General features: G+C 31.2%; 2 protein-coding genes across 3 annotated transcripts in view; both read right to left on the bottom strand.

Annotated features, from left to right (window-relative positions):
- The window catches only part of LOC116009436 (sucrose nonfermenting 4-like protein), a 6,643-nt gene extending 1,496 nt beyond the window's left edge, over window positions 1-5,147 (bottom strand). The window contains exons 1-13 of one of the 2 annotated variants that reach the window (XM_031248752.1): window positions 4,847-5,147; window positions 4,653-4,740; window positions 3,855-4,037; window positions 3,512-3,646; window positions 3,351-3,410; window positions 2,798-2,887; window positions 2,134-2,271; window positions 1,820-1,961; window positions 1,521-1,694; window positions 1,002-1,065; window positions 834-903; window positions 481-577; window positions 246-386 (exon numbers count right to left, since the gene is read on the bottom strand). In XM_031248752.1, the coding sequence (XP_031104612.1) occupies window positions 295-386; window positions 481-577; window positions 834-903; window positions 1,002-1,065; window positions 1,521-1,694; window positions 1,820-1,961; window positions 2,134-2,271; window positions 2,798-2,887; window positions 3,351-3,410; window positions 3,512-3,646; window positions 3,855-4,037; window positions 4,653-4,740; window positions 4,847-4,914 (1,401 nt within the window). In that variant the 5' untranslated portion in view covers window positions 4,915-5,147 and the 3' untranslated portion in view covers window positions 246-294. Of the gene's footprint in view, window positions 1-97; window positions 387-480; window positions 578-833; window positions 904-1,001; window positions 1,066-1,520; window positions 1,695-1,819; window positions 1,962-2,133; window positions 2,272-2,797; window positions 2,888-3,350; window positions 3,411-3,511; window positions 3,647-3,854; window positions 4,038-4,652; window positions 4,741-4,846 lie in introns of those variants that run through there. The other variant, XM_031248751.1, reaches the window with a different exon arrangement.
- Window positions 5,148-11,550: 6,403 nt separating this feature from the next.
- LOC116010914 (trans-resveratrol di-O-methyltransferase-like) lies at window positions 11,551-14,163 on the bottom strand. The gene is made up of 2 exons (XM_031250407.1): window positions 13,369-14,163; window positions 11,551-11,853 (listed from the first exon to the last, which is right to left on the bottom strand). Exons 1-2 carry the CDS (start codon window positions 14,161-14,163, stop codon window positions 11,551-11,553), a joined length of 1,098 nt encoding a protein of 365 aa, XP_031106267.1.
- Window positions 14,164-17,341: the final 3,178 nt, after the last annotated feature.

Below are 17,341 nucleotides of genomic sequence, written 5' to 3' on the forward strand. Positions count from 1 at the left end.
ACCCAAAAAAAAAAAAAAAAAAAAAAAACAGAGGAAGTTTAAATTTGTTCATTTTCTATAGAATTTAAGTACTTAACATCTGTTTCAAAAAAAAAAAAAAAAGAAAAAGAAAATACTTAACATCAAAATGAACACTACCAAAATCATTGGCAGAATGAAGTTATACAAGTTGTTTACTGGCTATGTCAGACTGTAAAACCAGTTCACCTAAAAGCTTGAAACTTGGAAAAATATACCACTTTTACCTCCTATTTCAGTCTATCTCAGCTTCAAAAACACTAATTCAAGAAAATATTAGCTTAAAATCAGATTGAACACATCTCTTAGCGTGACTATGCCTTCAACGCGCCGGGTAGAACTATCAATCACAACAATGCGGCGCACAGCTGAAATATGAGCGCAAATGACCATTTAGAAACACGACAGATCGAAATATTTGGACAGGGAAGGAAATCAAGCGTGCCATATATACATACGAACCTGGGTCTGAGAGGACCTCCATGACTGTATATAATGGAGCAAAGCGTGTGCACACCCGGTATCGATCATGGCCTGATTCATTTAACACCTCCAACACCTGTACCCCCGATTCTCGTTTCTCAGCTTAGGAACTTAAAAATGAATATGCAATTTCTTTTCATGGAAATATCGCCAAGTTAAAGAAGCTTACACTTCTTGTTCTAACTCTTGGCAATTGTAATTTCATGTGTCAGGAACACAGAAAACAATAAAAACACGCAAGGTATACATACTTAAAGACGGTAAACCCAACTTTTTTATGGTGAAAAATAATTACTTAAGAGTAACGAACCAAATATTTGGATGGAATATACCTGAGACAGCATCGTTTGATCAGGTTGAATGTGAGCATAGACGCTGCCGTTGGCCAAAGAGGTAATATCACTATTCAAAGAGGGTTACATTTATCAATTTGTATTAGTGTAATATGATATGAAATAAAGCTCATAACTGATACTTGAACTTGGTAGCATATCCGTTACCTCCGAGAATATATGTTTATTAGGACCCCGTTATCATTAACTATAGGTATTGAGCTTATCCGAGCTGTCAAGTACAAAACAAAAGATACAAGTATGAATATGGATCCATGATATATGCTTACATTACATATCAAAATTTCTAAAAATAAAAGACCAAGAAACTAGCTTGCTTTAAGGCTAACATGCAATGCAATAAGATGATGGCAGTAAATATAACTTCTTGAGTGAACTCAAAGGTTTCTCTTAGAGACGTTATGAATTAGGAAATCTTTTAATTTGAATGCTAAGATCCCACGTAGTATCTAATAACGCAATGATTAAGTTATCTAAAATTGTTATTTACACCTGGATCTATAATGACTATCATAAAGTTGATCACCAGTTTCCAACCAGGATTTTCAGAAGCCGAAGCTTTTATAGTATAACCTGGAGTCCTGGAACTATTTTCAATAGAAGCAGAGCAGTATGATAATAAGATTAGAAATACATTCCTCAGGAAGAGCGTAAAATAGGTAATACCTTTAATTAACAAATTAAGAGCACAACCGAGAGAACTGCTGGCATGTAATGTTAACAATGTCCGGTTATTCGCCCACCCAAATTCTCTTGTCCAGGTACCCACGGGAAGATTACAGATGGATTGCTGCAGAAGCGGCAGATACTGAAGGCAGTGCCTAAAATGCCTGCATATGTCTAAGGTTTTGCACGGAAAAAAGGCGGGGGTGAGGACACGAGGATTAGAGAACTAGAGAAGAGCCTCGGTGAAAGAATAAGAAAAAATATTCTTTAAAAATTTTGAATTAGTTAAGAAAACATACGTTTTAATATTCCAGCAAGGCATGCAATATGCAGCAATTGAGGGCAAGATCCATCTTCCGGTGAATGTATGACTGGAACTGAAGAAATTTCATTCCGTAATATTGTCAAAGCCACATCTGTCAAAGAATCATCTGGTCCAACCTGTATCCAGGTAGGAAATAGTAAGAGCAACCCAGAAGAAAAAGAACCGTAAAAATCCAAGGTTAATAAAACCAACAGTCTCACATTATTGAATTGGACAAAAATATATAGGTTGGAATACTCGCCAAGAAGTTATTCCAAGTATATAAAAGATGAGTAAAGGATTGCTTACTTGGATTAATTCCCTTCTCTGAAGCGGTAACAAAGCCCCAGCCACATCTCTTTGATACCGAAGTTTTTCATTTTTCCATGAAGAAATTGTGTGCATTTCAAGTTCTTCATCAGTCAGCAAAGCACGAAATTGATGAAGCTGGCCAGGGAAACAAGAAGACTTTGAAAGGTAAATTAAATAACTAACATGTTTGGCGTAAGTGGTAAGCGTTTGATCCTAACAAGTGGTATCAGAGCCAGAATGTTGGAGAATGTGTGGTGGTCGGTACAAGGAAATAAAGTTGCGCCTTCGCTACTAGCTATAGCTTTTGGCATAAGTGTTAAGCGCTTGATCCTAACATAACAGTATGCACACAATATCTAGCCAGACCCAACGTACTTCGACTACAAAGATGAATGTGATAGTAATAACTAATGATTTTAGTCACAAAGTCATCATGTAAAAAATATAGTGAAATGTAGCTCTTTGTCACAATGAACTAAGAAAAACCCGTGGCCCTCTAGTGATGTATGGATAGAACAAAGACAGGCAGGAATTTGATGCAACTTCTCATTTTGGTTTGGCTTTATAGCTTAAATCAAAGGCTCAAATATTGGAAGAGAAAAGTAGAAGAGAAAGCGAAAGTAGTCTGCAGAAGCTCTCAATTATATTAATTAAATTTTACCTCCAGTAAAATCAAAATAAAATCTGAAGCAGTTAGCATTCCAGAAATCCTCGAGTTCTGCTCATCCCAAAGAGGCATGACAGGAAGCCCCTAAAGATTTTATTTCCTAAATAAGTCAAATAATGACAATAACAAGAAAAAAATATGATCAATCTGTTCCAATTCAGGTTAGAGTGTTGAACCTAAAAAAGCATTGCATATGCAGGACATCTTTTGCTGCAGCATATGATATCATATGGAAATACTTTCTTTTGCTCTCTCTCTCTCTCTCTTGGTGTTATTTATTTTATTTTTTCACTTCATTTATTATTTAATCGTATCTGAATGACCTGATGAGTTCACAGTTTTAAGAAGCCTCCAATATAGGAAAACATATTAAAGAAGATCCAACCAAACCTGCAAACAGTAATACTATTGTTTTTCTGGCATGTCCCGTTCCAAGAGACAAAGAGGAATTTGGAATTACTTGTACACTAATCTCATATCTGAGGTACACTGTTCTTTGTTACAAACAGAAAATCCAGGCAGGCACACGGGAAATAGACAATCAAACCTGCTCATACATGATATGAAAAGCCTGTTTCACTGCCACTTCAGTATCCAAGGCAAGGGCCTATAGAATTTTGGAAATTACAAGATGGTCGGTCAATCACAGTAAATTTGCTACCATAACAAAAGTAACACTTTCTTAAAGCAGTAGGAAGATACACCGACCTTTCCAGAATTGGGCATCAAGTCATGTGCTTTAAAGGACGATAAATGCACAAATAGACGATGGCGTGATGCATCTGTTCTGTCTTCTGGTAATTGCAGAATTCGACCATTTGGTAGTACACCTGAAGATGAAGCCTAGTAGTAAAAGAATCAATAAGAAATTCAGATGCTTGCAAAAGGTAAACAATCATCTTCTGTAAAAAATAACACTAAGGATGAGATCTAAAAATTTGAGCAATGGTTTTTTTTTTTTTTTTAATGGAAAGGATTCAAGGAAGGAGTAGAGACTACAATACTACAAAGTATATGACGGGAAAAAGAATTTAGTGGTATTTGCAGTGACCTCAAGCTGCATATCTCTTATGCTATCCAAGTCCAAGGTACCCCGAACAGCTTCAGGGGGTAATCTCTGAGCATTAACACTTGGTTCCTCAACAAAAATTAAGTTGTTGATAACACCCTGTTCATCAATAACACGAAGCTGTTCCTCATCAACTTGCCATGTGCCATCAACCAAGAATTTATACTGCATTACACATTCAGAACCGTTAACTCTGAACATTCACCACACACCAGGCTAAGTTAAGATTTGCAGTATCCAAGGTCTACTTATTTTATTTTCAAAAAAATAAAACCACAAAATATAAAAGTGGCAGCCAGAATACATTCAATTCCAATAACAACAAATCATGTCCTTCAAAATCGATGATCAGAATACCAATAACCGAGGATGTTACACAATTGTAGATAATCAACATGCAAACGGCAGGACTCATATTCTTGCTCTTTAAGAATCTTAAAAACAAATAGCTGTCATTTACACATTAGAATTTGAAACAAACAAAAGTTAGAAAAAAACTTATAACTTGAATTCCAGCTGCCTCTAAACTGCACTTGATTAAAACCCTAAAATCTTAACCAATCAAATAAGTTTTGACCAACTCTCCAGGGAATTCAATTCATACCCTCACTCCAATACAAAATTACAATCCTTAAAAACAGCATAGCAATTAACATCCTCCAATTCAAAATCCAATCTTTTTTTTTGGTGACAATAACATATTAGCAGTCATAAGATGTTCGAATTTTTCACATTGATTAATAGTTAATTCACTCTCATGAAATGCAATTTACACCATACCTGATGATAACCTGGGGGAAGATCAATAGCTGCACTTAAAGCCATGGTCGAACCATTCATCGAATTCATCACAGTTCCATCACCCCACCTACACCAACCAAAATCACAGTCTTTACACACACACACATATATACAGATATAGATACATACCCATGCAAGAGAAACAACAGAGAAAATAAGAAATGAAAAATTACCCATTATAGGAACCATAAAGATAGACTTCACGACCTCCGTAGCGCCATGTAAACACTGTCAGCACCATTTCTCTTCAAGATTCCAGCTTTAAGCTCCCCGTGTGTGCTTGTATATATCTATCTACGTATGTGAGTATACCATACGCTATCCGTACAGACAAATTCTCTGCTCTATCCGCCGGAAAAACCCAAGGAAGTGACCTCGAAATCTCCGACGGAAGATCCAGCGAAGAGAGGAAAAAGGAAATTACATATATAAATAAATAAATAATTATAAAAAAAAGAAGGGGGGAGAGGAAAGACCAATGACAATGATTCAGGCGATAAAAGAATGTGATGTTGTGAATTTTAATGGAAATCTAACGTTGGATGCCGACACGGCGACACATATGTTGTACTGTTTTCAAAGATTCTGTTTTGGCGTTTTCCTATTTTGATTTCTTTGGGTGAATGGAATGTTTTGGCCTTTCTAACTCTGATTGCTTCATTACTTTGAAGGGCAGACTTCAATTGCACATTATAATTGTGGGATTCAACTACAATTTTTTTAACAATAATTTTTTTTTTAGAATAACATTTAAAATTAAAATATTAATTGCACTATACTTTATTCTAATTTTGATCTCGGAGTCTTGGACTATAGTGATATTTTCACTTTTAAAATATTAAATGCACTATAATTTTATTTTAACTTTATTCTAATTTTGGTTCTTTCTAATTTATCGTATCGTTTTTCGTGGATTAGCATCTCGAGGTCCTTTGATGGGCATAAAGAAATCGGATTATATATAGTGATTTTTCACTTATAATCATTCATTTTTGATTATTTTACTTTTACCTTCTTTTTTTTTAAATTTTTTTTGCTTTTAACTTAAATTCAATAGAATAAATTTTGGTTATATTTTCATTACGTGATGCTATTTTGAACTTAAAAATGTTTTTTTTTAATTAAAAAAATTACTGCCTAAATGTAGTTATAAGTTATAACTCTTAATTTACTTTATTATGTCACAATTTATTTTAATATTTATAATTTTGAAATAAAATTTCTTGTGTTTTATCAAGGGCTTGGGACCTAGGCTCAAACTAGCCCAAGGCACATGCCTAACAGACTTAGAACTAGCAATGGACAAAGCGTGACACCGCGTGACACCCTTTCTCTCTGCACGACCCCCATCCCCACCTCACACTTTATATAAGACTTATTATGTTTAAAGAAAGACGTAGGCCATACCATTATAGTACAATTCATTTATATAAACTTTATAAACTAAATCAACTAATAATACATGTTGGTTTTGTTGTGTAATTATATAATAGTAATTTACATGCAATGTGCAAATAAATTTTGTCTAATGAATAAAAAATAACAAAAATATATGTTCAAAATAAATGTAAAATTAAAAATGTAATTATATGATACACCTTTAATCTAATAATAAGACTTTTTTTTTTTACACAGGCTTTGAAAAATATGTTGAATTTTATCTATAATTGAACTATTTTTTTTTTTTTTATATATAGAGTAGGTAGAGTGTTTTGTACTATGTAAAATTATCTTTATTCATTGAACATTTTTATTTTCCAAAAATGATATGTAATATCTACGATAAGAACTTGTAATGATTTATGTTTAATATTAATATCATAGAGTTGTATCAATAGATAAAAGCATAAATAATGTATACTATCATGCATCATTCATCTTAGTTTACCAAAATTTAGTCTTATAATTTAAAAAAAAAATTAGTCAATATTTTTATCCTACAAGTTGAAATATAGATATATCATATTTATTAAATTTTTCAATCAATATTGTTTGCAAGATTCTTTGAAATGTAAATATAATATAATATTATAACTATAATCATGGGAAACATTTTTTTCTATAGAAGTCATTAACTTAAAAGGAAAAAAATGTATTAAATTGATAACCATTTTAGTCATTAACGTAAAAGAAAAAAAAAGTATTGTATTAAATTGATAACCAATCTAGTCATTAACGTAAAAGGAAAAAAATATTGCATTAAATTGATAATCATTCTAGTCATTAAAGTAAAATGAAAAATGTATTGCATTACATTGACAACCATTCTTTAACGTTTGTAACCGATGTTAAAGCAATTGAGTAGTTCTCAAAAAGATAAAGGAGTCAATTTGAAAAACAAATGTAAATGATACAATGCAAAAAACACAAAGTATAATCTATATTACCTACACATTTTTTATTCCAATTAAGACTTAACAAGATTGACTTCTAATATATATATATATATATATCTAATCTAAAAACATAATAAGTGTGAATGAAGTTTATACCCGTTTTTTGTCCTTTTTTCCGTTAAGTTTTTTTTTGTACATTATGCTATAAAAGTTGTACTTTACAATATGTTAGACAAACATATCCCTACCGTTATAACCCCGTTATCTTTTCCACTATTGTTACCATGCACATGCATCCACTATATACTTTCTTATTTTCTTCAATAATAATAATATATACCCATTATATATTAGAGCTATATGTTAGTTATTTTCTAAAATATAAATATAAAATTTATAGAAATATTTTACATTATTATTATTATTATTATTATTTATAATAATTTAAATATCTAAAATCTAAATAAATTTAAAGTTAATATAAATTATTAATATTGGGCACCTATTTTTTGCGCATCGCACATAAGAAAAACTAGTATATGTATATATGTATATATATATTTTTCTTAAATATCCATGTAAGCATGAAACCTGATAAAATGGAAGGTAACCTGCTATCAGGTAAAATTTCATGCATTTGGAGTACGTGTTGAGTGGCCTAATTGCACTTTTTTTTTTCATTCAGTGATCTAATTGCACTTTAAGATTACGTTCAATGGCTAATTTGAACCTTATTCCAAAATTAAAATGATACTTTAATGTTGTTATAGTAAAACTAGTGTGCGACATAACAATATTAAGAAATAAAATTGAAGTATAATTAAAATAATACAATGTCATTTTGCTCTATAGTTTATGCTGCTACGTGAAACAAGGTCCATAGTAAAATTTGCAAACCCTAAAAACTAAGCGCTTGTTAGGACTAGTGAGTAGTCAAATCCTAAGTCATAATAATCAAATTAAAGCCATAATTATGTATTAGTCATGATTCGTAACGTCAATTTCTTACAATATGTGCTAATAATAGTATAAATAACCATCATTCATGAGGAAATGTGAAGAAAAATTGACCTAGAAAGAGAAAAAAGAAAGCAATACAGAAATTTACACATAAATTATAAATTTATATTGGTTATTATGAATTAAAAAAAAAAAAAAAAGGGCCAGCCGCTCTATGAACAGTTAATGGACCTAAAGCTACGCCAGCCCTTGTGTCGCAAGGCCCATTTAAATTAATAACGATGATTTCATATAGGCTAAAATAATAATTGCGTTATAAATATAATTAGACAAAGAGTTAATACCACAAATGGTCCTCTGACTATTGAGCTAGTACTCATTTTAGTCCTCGACTTTTAATTCGATCACAAATGGTCATCTGACTTTTATTTTTGACCACAAATAGTCCTCTATTAATATTTCTGTTAAATAGATATTAAATTTAGGGGTAATATCGTCAAATTGATTAATATTATTATGATTACTTCTTTTTTAGAATTATATGACAACATAATTAATTTCAAACATTAATAAACATTGAGTTAATAAATATAAAAACAAAATGGTCATGACAAATTACATAAATGAACAAATTAAATAAAACTTCATAATTAATGTTCTTAATTTGTACTTGATTAATTATATTAATTCAACGGTGGTGACTTTCAGTTATGTCCTAAACAAAATGTTTGATCGATTAATGAAGAGTGAAAACTATTAATCGGCCATGTATGAACAACCATGAAAATGATGGAAGCAAGGTTTTTGAAAAAAAATTCTTCCATTTTAATATGTTGGTTAAATTGAAATAGATAGCTCTAATATTAAATCTTCATTTTGTATGCATAATTACAAGAATAAGGTGTATTGTCTTTTTATTTAGGAGTATTTATATTTGTTAATTGTTTCAATTATGCTTGTTGGTGAAAAATTCTAAACATTTTTATTTTATGACCATTATATATATATCAATTTGACGATAATACCCCTAGATTTAACACTTATTTAACAGACATTTTAATAGAGGACTATTTGTGGTCAAAAATGAAAGTCAGGAGACTATTTGTGGTCGAAATGAAAATCGAGGACTAAAAGGAGTACTATCCCAATAGTCAGAGGACCATTTGTGGTATTAACTCTTAGACAAATTATTGTGTGGACCATGGTCCACATAGTGCTGTGTGGACCATAACAAAAAATATTAATGAATATACATCATACATTGTAGACTTAGGAGTTGATTTTTTGGGATTTAGCATTTGAGGTTAGTGTGGCGAGCTCCCTAGTCCCGCCACACCAACCTGTGGTGGCCACGGAATGGGGATCGCGTCACCCAGTCCTATTGGTCCACGGGTCCCCTGAACCCGTGAGTTCAATGTTGTGGTGCCATAGTGTGTTCTGTGCATTACCACTTTGTGACCAATGATTTTGGGAAATATTTAAGTATTTATATACACATCCATACATCCTCTTTAAAAACTATTTAAAAACTTCTCTAAAAAAAAAAAAAAACTATTTAAAAACTATTTTGGCTTGAAAACTTATGTATTGAGAGATATACATCCACTTTCTCAATCAGGCCCGTTCCTATCATTTTATAGGCCCGGGGCATTAGGGCTGTTAACGAACCGAACATAAACGAACGGAGGCTGTTCATGTTCATTTGTTAAGGATTTTGGGGTGTTTGTGTTCGTGTTCGTTTGTTAAGGTTTTTGAAAATTCTGTTCGTGTTCGTTTGTTAAGCGTTCGTTAACGTTCGCGAACACAAATTTTTTGCCTTTGCTCAAAGTGATGGAGACTGTAATTTGAATGCCAGATGCTATGGCCAAGCTTAGTACATAACCTTCAATTTTTGTGTTTTTGGTAGTCTGCGTCCTGGACGTTAAATATACATACACATGCATGCACTTATTATTAGAACCCTAATATATATGGATGACGATTTCAATTTTTTGTTTTTTTAAAAAAAAAAAAAAGTAGTTGGTGACGTCGTAGTTGCTCCACAAGGCCGTCTTGCCATTGATGAAAGTCGTAGCTTTGCTGTCAATCCCAGGCTCAGCCACCCAGTTTCACCAGTCTTCATAGCTCTGCAAATTTGATGAAAGTGAATATGTAATATAATAGTCGTGAACCCCTCAATCTTTAAATGAAAAGTGAAATATCATTTTTACCTTCATTTTTAACCGTCCAAACATTTATTTAACAGAGACGAAAAGACATAGTTACTTTAGAAACAATTGAGGAGGATAAAGTGGCTACATAACTAACACGGGAGATATGTGCTATAAGTAAACAACTCATGGATTGTTGGGCCAGAGTGTAGGGGCCTTTGGGATTGAGGATTCAACCTTTTGGGAGAAATAAACAACTCATAGGAGAAAAAGTTTCATTTTCCCAATAGCTTTTTATTAAATATTCCAATTTTAAAAATGGGGGTGTTACACTATCTCTGTATTGAAACCTAACTGTAGTAGTACTCCTAAGTGAAATTCTCTCCTCCTAATACTTCTTAACTCTCAATACAGAAGGTAGGGAATTGAATGCGTGTCTTAATCTTGCGGGTTGGAGGTCTTTAAATTGCTTTCCAATAGCTTTCTCTTCTTTATTAATCCTTGTGGGAAATGGGAATGTACATGCGAATTCCTACTTTGACTGGGATTTGTATTCTGAGTTCGTCTTGTTTTTATTTATTTATGCCCTTATGTCTAGGATTGCAATCGATTTTATTTATCTTTATAAAAAATTTAAGACAATTATTTCGGGCCTACAAGAATATTAACGGTTGTATAGAGTAGAAGCAGCTTCCGAGAATGGCATTCATAACAACATGATGTATGTACTTGACGAGATAGGCTGTAGACATGGTGGTGTGGAGTGTGACTCATTAGAATATTGTGTCAACGCCTTTGTTGTACCATACTATCTACCATCAAGGTAACCTTAGCTTCAAGAGAGAGACCAAAAATGATTTTATTTATTTTTGCTAATAATTTAGACAAATTATTACATGGACCATGGTCCACACAGTTGTGTGAACAAAAAATAAAAAGTACATTATTTTTGTATTGAAGGTACATTATTTTTGTACTGAAGATACATTATTTGATATATATTATATATCAAATAATGTACCTTCAGTACAAAAATAATGTATCCTAAAATAATGTACCTATAGTACAAAAATAATATACCTTCAGTACAAAAATAATGTATTTTTTATTTTTGGTCCACACAACTGTGTAGACAATGGTTCATGCAATAATGATTGAATAATTTAGGACAATAATTTTGGGCCAACAAAATTAACCGCCGTTGTTTAGAGTTTTAATGAAAGGAGAGCTGATCTTTTATTCAAGCTGACACATCAATATAAATAGGGGCGTGCACAAGTACTGTTACAGATAGAAGCTTATTCCTACGTAAATGCTACTATACATAGAACAAGCTAAGGCATGCATCCAAAATATGATTGAAATACAAACAAACTTAAATGTCAAAGCATGAATAATTTTAGGATATCCCTTAATACATACTGCATTTGATCAAGGGAACAGTTGAATGAGAGACCTGATCCCTAAAGTGGATGATATTTTGTAATCACTAAAACCAGCTTCCCAGAATAGCTTCTCCCATTGCTTCTTGTTTCTCTCTTTGCTACCCAACAGAACCATCATCAACATGTCCATGTAGATTTGCGCCTTGCTACCACAAGCGTCTTGTTTTGGATCTTCCATCACCATATCTATTATTATCACCTTCCCTCCTAATTCCCTACTTGGAATTGCCTCTTTGCACTTCTTCAGTATTTTCACGCACTCTTCATCGTTCCAGTTGTGCATAATCCACTGTAAACAATATAAACAAAGGATTTTACTCCAATTATCAAGTCAAATTAAAATGTGTAAATCATGATTTTTTTTTTTTTTTTGTGATAAGAGAAACTCACAACTATTACTCGATTATTGACTAACTTAAATAAAAAAAGGCTAATAGGCCTGTTAGAGTCAAACTTATAATAACTTTATAGTTACTAAGAGCACGCATCCCCAATAGTGGATAGTCTTTCATGGTTTTTAGAAACAGTAAAAACAAGTGTGTTTGTTTTTCTCTAACGTGGGGTGTTGTTGTTTCATGGTATGTTCTGTTGCAAGAATGGTTTTTTTGTAAGGCCCATCAAAGAAAAAAGGGAAAAGAAAGGCCTAGTTCTAGACAAATTATTCCGTGGACCATGAATATAATGTATATTTGTATTAAGGTACATTATTTTTGTATTGAATATGCATTATTTCATAGTATATATAAAATAATGTACTTTCAGCACTTAAATAATGTACCCTAAAATAATGTATTTTTAGTATATTAAAAATGTACCTTTTATTTATGGTCAATGCAATAATGATTGCTAGTTTTATGGGTAAATTATTGCATAGACCATGGTCCACACAGCTGTGTGGACCAAAAATAAAAAGTACATTATTTTTATACTGAAGGTACATTATTTTTGTATTGTAGGTACATTATTTGACAGTATATATCAAATAATGTACCTTCAGTACAAAAATAATGTACCCTAAAATAATGTACCTACAATATAAAAATAATGTACCTTCAGTACAAAAATAATGTACTTTTTATTTTTGATCCACACAACTGTGTGGACCATGGTCTATGCAATAATGATTGAGTTCTATGTGTGGAGACCACACCAACTGATGGGCCAGACCTCCTTTATTTTTTATTTTTCCTTCTTCTCTCCTCACTCTCGATTGGTAGTTCAAAAGCCACAAAAAAAAAAAATAAAAAAATCACTACTAATCTACTATTCAGAATGCTCTAAGTAAATAGCCCAAACAACTTGTAGGGAATTGCCCAATCCCCCTTACATGAAACACGGATGGTTCAATAATATCACATAATTATTGTGCATGTGGGGGCCGGGTATCTAAAAACATAATAAATGTGAATGAAGGTTATACCCCTTATTTATGTTCATTTTTTCCGTTAAGTTTTTTTGTACATTATGCTATAAAAGTTGTATTACATAATATTTTGGACAAATATACCCCTACCGTTATAACTTCCGTTATCTTTTCCACTATTGTTACTATGCACATGCATCTACCATATATTTTCTTATCTTCTTCAATAATAATAATAATATATATACACATTAAATATTATAGTTATATGTTAGTTATTTTTTAAAATATAATTATTCAATTTATAAAAATATTTTACATTATTATTATTATTTACTATATTAAAATTTAAATAAATTTAAAATTTTAATACAAAATATTAATATTGGACACATATTTTTTGTGCATTGGCATAAGAAAAGCTAGTAATAAAATATATACCTTGAGTAATACGACGTTAGCAGTGGGGATACTTTCAAACATATCTCCGCCCACAAACTCCACATTCTCAATACTACTTCCAGCATTTACACAACCTATAACGTGTGGGAGATCAAGTACGGTGCATTTCATGGCCGGAAAGCATTTGGCTATGGCGGAGGCAACGCCACCCTTGCCACCCCCGACGTCCACCAGCGATGTAACACCATCAAACACATCTTTAGACGCCTCACCGCTCAACAGCGCTTCCACAATCAACTGCGAGTCCTTAGTCATGGCTTCATTAAAAAGTTCACTGTACCCAGAATCATGGGAGAAGAAATCCCAGATTTTCTGTCCGTGGGCAGTGCAAAACGGGCTTGGATCATCGTTTTTGAACCAATCACCCAAGGAATTACAAGACTTTTGGTAAACATATCCAATGCATAAGTGAACGAATGCCCTTAAATTTACAGACTCATCATCTCCCACCACAAGGCGGCCTGCTGGCGTGAGCGAATAATACTCTTCTTGCTCATCATCATCGTCTCGTCCGTGTTTCGTGACCAAAAGCAGACCGGTGTGGACCAAAAAGTGGGTGAGGCGGTGGATGTAGGGAGCCTTGGAAGGGTGGATGGGTAGGGCAGAGATGAGGTGGGAAAGAGACATGGGTTTGCCATGGTTATGGATGATATCTGGTATGCCTATCTCAACTGCACATTTTAGGGTTGCAGAATCTATATAGTTTAGAATGTGGTTCCATGTTTGAGCTTCGGCTTGCACACCCTCATTACAAAGTTTCCCTATCTCACCCATCACGTACTTCTCCCACTCGATCGATCTACCTATTATAATACTTAACAAACAAGCTAGCTTATTAAGTACTGTATGTTCGAATTGATCCAGGAATGCCATTTTATACTACTTACTCGATTATATTTTTAGTATCACTGCACAACACACAATTATATTCAAAATGATAGATATTGGCTAGGAACGGACCAGCAATTAAAGAAGGAAAATATTGATTAAAAAACTAAATTATTGGTGGGGTCAGTTTGAGCCCTACGGGTAAATCCTGTCTGTTGTAACTTCTAAACTAGCTTAGGTTTTCACCAACTGTCACGGAGCAGTAGAACTGTAGAAGAAGCAGAAACAATGAAGCAAAAGAACTGATATTTTCTATCATTTTTTTTTTGGTTTTTTTTTAAATATTTTTTTTTTGTTTTTTTTAATAAAAAAACAGACCAAGAAGATATTATTGTGCCAAATGACAATTATTATTCTCCTAAAACCAACTCAAATTAAGAAGGCTAATAAATACTTCCACAAAAAGTTCAATCTATCTTATAATCTTTTGGTTATTAAGTCAATCATTTATTGACTCAAGTTTATCTTTCTATTGATCTTTTAACTAATATAAGACGTTGTTCCCAATAATAATAAGAATAATAACTACTACTACTGCTGCTACTACTGCTACTGCTACTGCTACTGCTGCTGCTGCTACACAACTACTGCTACTACTGCTACTCCTGCTACTGCTGCTTAAAAAAATAATATGGGATTACAAAATAGATCGAGTTAGTGGGTTAATGCCACATTATTAGGAAGTTAAATTTTGTTATTTTAAAGTCACTATAAATAGTATGCTTAGTTTCAATTTTCAAGTTAATAACCATTCTAATTACAAACTTAAAAAAATAATATTGCATTAAATTAATAACTATTCTAATCATTAACGTAAAAGCAAAAAATAATACTATATTAAATTGATATTATAGTCATTAATGTAAAAGGAAAAAAATTGCATTAAATTGATAATTCTTCATGCATCACAATCAATTTTTTAAACCAACATGGTTAGCGTGGTGGTTCAGCACCTCGTCCCTTTTGGCCAGTCACCTACCACTTAGTGTGCTGACCGTTGGGACGGAGGATTAGTCTTGGAGGAATACCTTTGGTAAAAACAAAAAAAAAGCAATTTTTTAGGTAAAAATTCCGGAAAAATATAATGACTAAATGTGTTATTTCGTTAAAATTGTCATATATTCACATTGTAAATATTTATATAGATTAAATATACAATTGCGTTATGACTTGAAGATTAAAATTAAAGTACAAACAATATTATCATATTTTCAAATTTTACCTTATTTTTACTCACTATATATTAAAATGAGACATTTAATTTAATTTTCTAAATTTAATTTTTTTTATTTCAATAAAATATGACAATATTTCTTTTTTGAATAATGAGAGAAAATTTAAAGTTACTAACATTATTATATACTAAGTAAATCTTATTTTGTAATCTTAGTTGTTAAAGTACAACCACAAGAAAATAAGTAAGTCTAGGGGGGTGTATTGGATCAAAACTTTTAAAGATTTTCAAAAACTTTTAAAGTGATGGATTTTAATTGGCTTTTGCAGAGTTTTTGTAAACTTTCCTAGAATCTTTTAAAATATTATCAACTTTATAAGAGTCTATAAATATCCGTAGGATAAACATTTAAAGACTTTTAAAAAAAATTTCATATTAAAAAGTCTACAAAAATCATTAAAACTCTAAATTGAATACATCCTCACAAACATTCCATAACTTCTATTAATTTAGTATTTATAATTTTCTTACAAAAGTATATTTTTATAAATCATAAATAAATTAATGCATTGTAAAAAAAATAAAAAATAAATATTAATTGTAAAAAATAGAGTATATTAATATCTCAAAAAATTCAGCTTAACACAAAATACATATATTAATAATTAATTAACATACAATTATATAAAATTATATTAATTAAATAAAAATTATAAAATATAAATTATATTTCCAAATAAAATATTGTTGTATTTGCAAAAATAAAAAATAAAATATTTCTGTGGTTGTTGCTGCGGTTAGCAAGCTTTGCTGCGATCGCAGCAATTTATTTTGCTGCGATCGTAGCAATTTTTTGTTGTGATCGCAACATTTTTTTCTCTGAATATTTTGAAACGTACCGTAAAATTGATGAAAAGATCTTTTAATTCAGATAGAGAAAAAAAATCTGTAGAGAATGTTGAAAAATTTGGGATTAGAAGGTCGGATTTCATCTATTTATATTAATGAAGAAAAAGTCTACACAAATCTTATTCTGATAGAATCTATGAAAGTTAATAAGTTTTTGAATACCAGTAGACTTTTAAAGATTTTATAAAAGTCTGAATAGATTACCAGTATACTTTGAAAGAGTTTTAAAAAGTCTAGATTTAATACTGGTAGATTTTTAAAGACTCTTTAAAAATCTAAATTAAATACCACAAAACTTTTAAAATTAGCAAAAGTCTTTAAAAATCTATGAAAGTCATGATTGAATACACAAAAGAAGACAAATTAACATTTAAAATTCACTGCGTTGGCGTTGCCAATTACGACAAAACTTTGATCATATCAAGATGGATATATATATATATATATATATATATATATATATATATATATATATATATCTATATATATATATATATATATATATCTATATATATATATATATATATATATCTATATATATATATATATATATATATCTATATATATATATATATATATATATCTATATATATATATATATATATATATCTATATATATATATATATATATATATAGATATATATATATATATATATATATATATATATATATATATATATATATTGTAACAAAATTGACCCATACAGCGACACTAATCTTCTTCTGCATGAAGCTATGCAGGTGTGACAAGTGGTGTCTTCAAGTATTGATTAGTGTCCATGGGTTTGCATGCCAATGCACTCGTGGCATCATCTCTGTTGCCCCTCTATCTGCATCCAATTCATCAAATATATCAAAGCATTGATACCCAATAATTCTATCACTTTCATTCAGATATAAGGCATATTTGATTATTTGATTTTTAGTCAGTGATTTGAGAAAACGGATTGCTCCGTTAGAAACTCAAACGTTGCTATTAG

Source organism: Ipomoea triloba, chromosome 2, assembly GCF_003576645.1.
Source record: "Ipomoea triloba cultivar NCNSP0323 chromosome 2, ASM357664v1".
Lineage (NCBI taxonomy): Eukaryota > Viridiplantae > Streptophyta > Magnoliopsida > Solanales > Convolvulaceae > Ipomoea > Ipomoea triloba.

Excerpts from the sequence above, each read along its gene's own strand:
- LOC116010914 (XM_031250407.1), bottom strand. The coding sequence starts at position 14,163 with ATGGGTGAGATAGGGAAACTTTGTAATGAGGGTGTGCAAGCCGAAGCT. Across the intron at positions 11,854-13,368 it reads CTAACGTCGTATTACTCAAG|TGGATTATGCACAACTGGAA; the intron begins GTATATATTTTA and ends TATTGTTTACAG.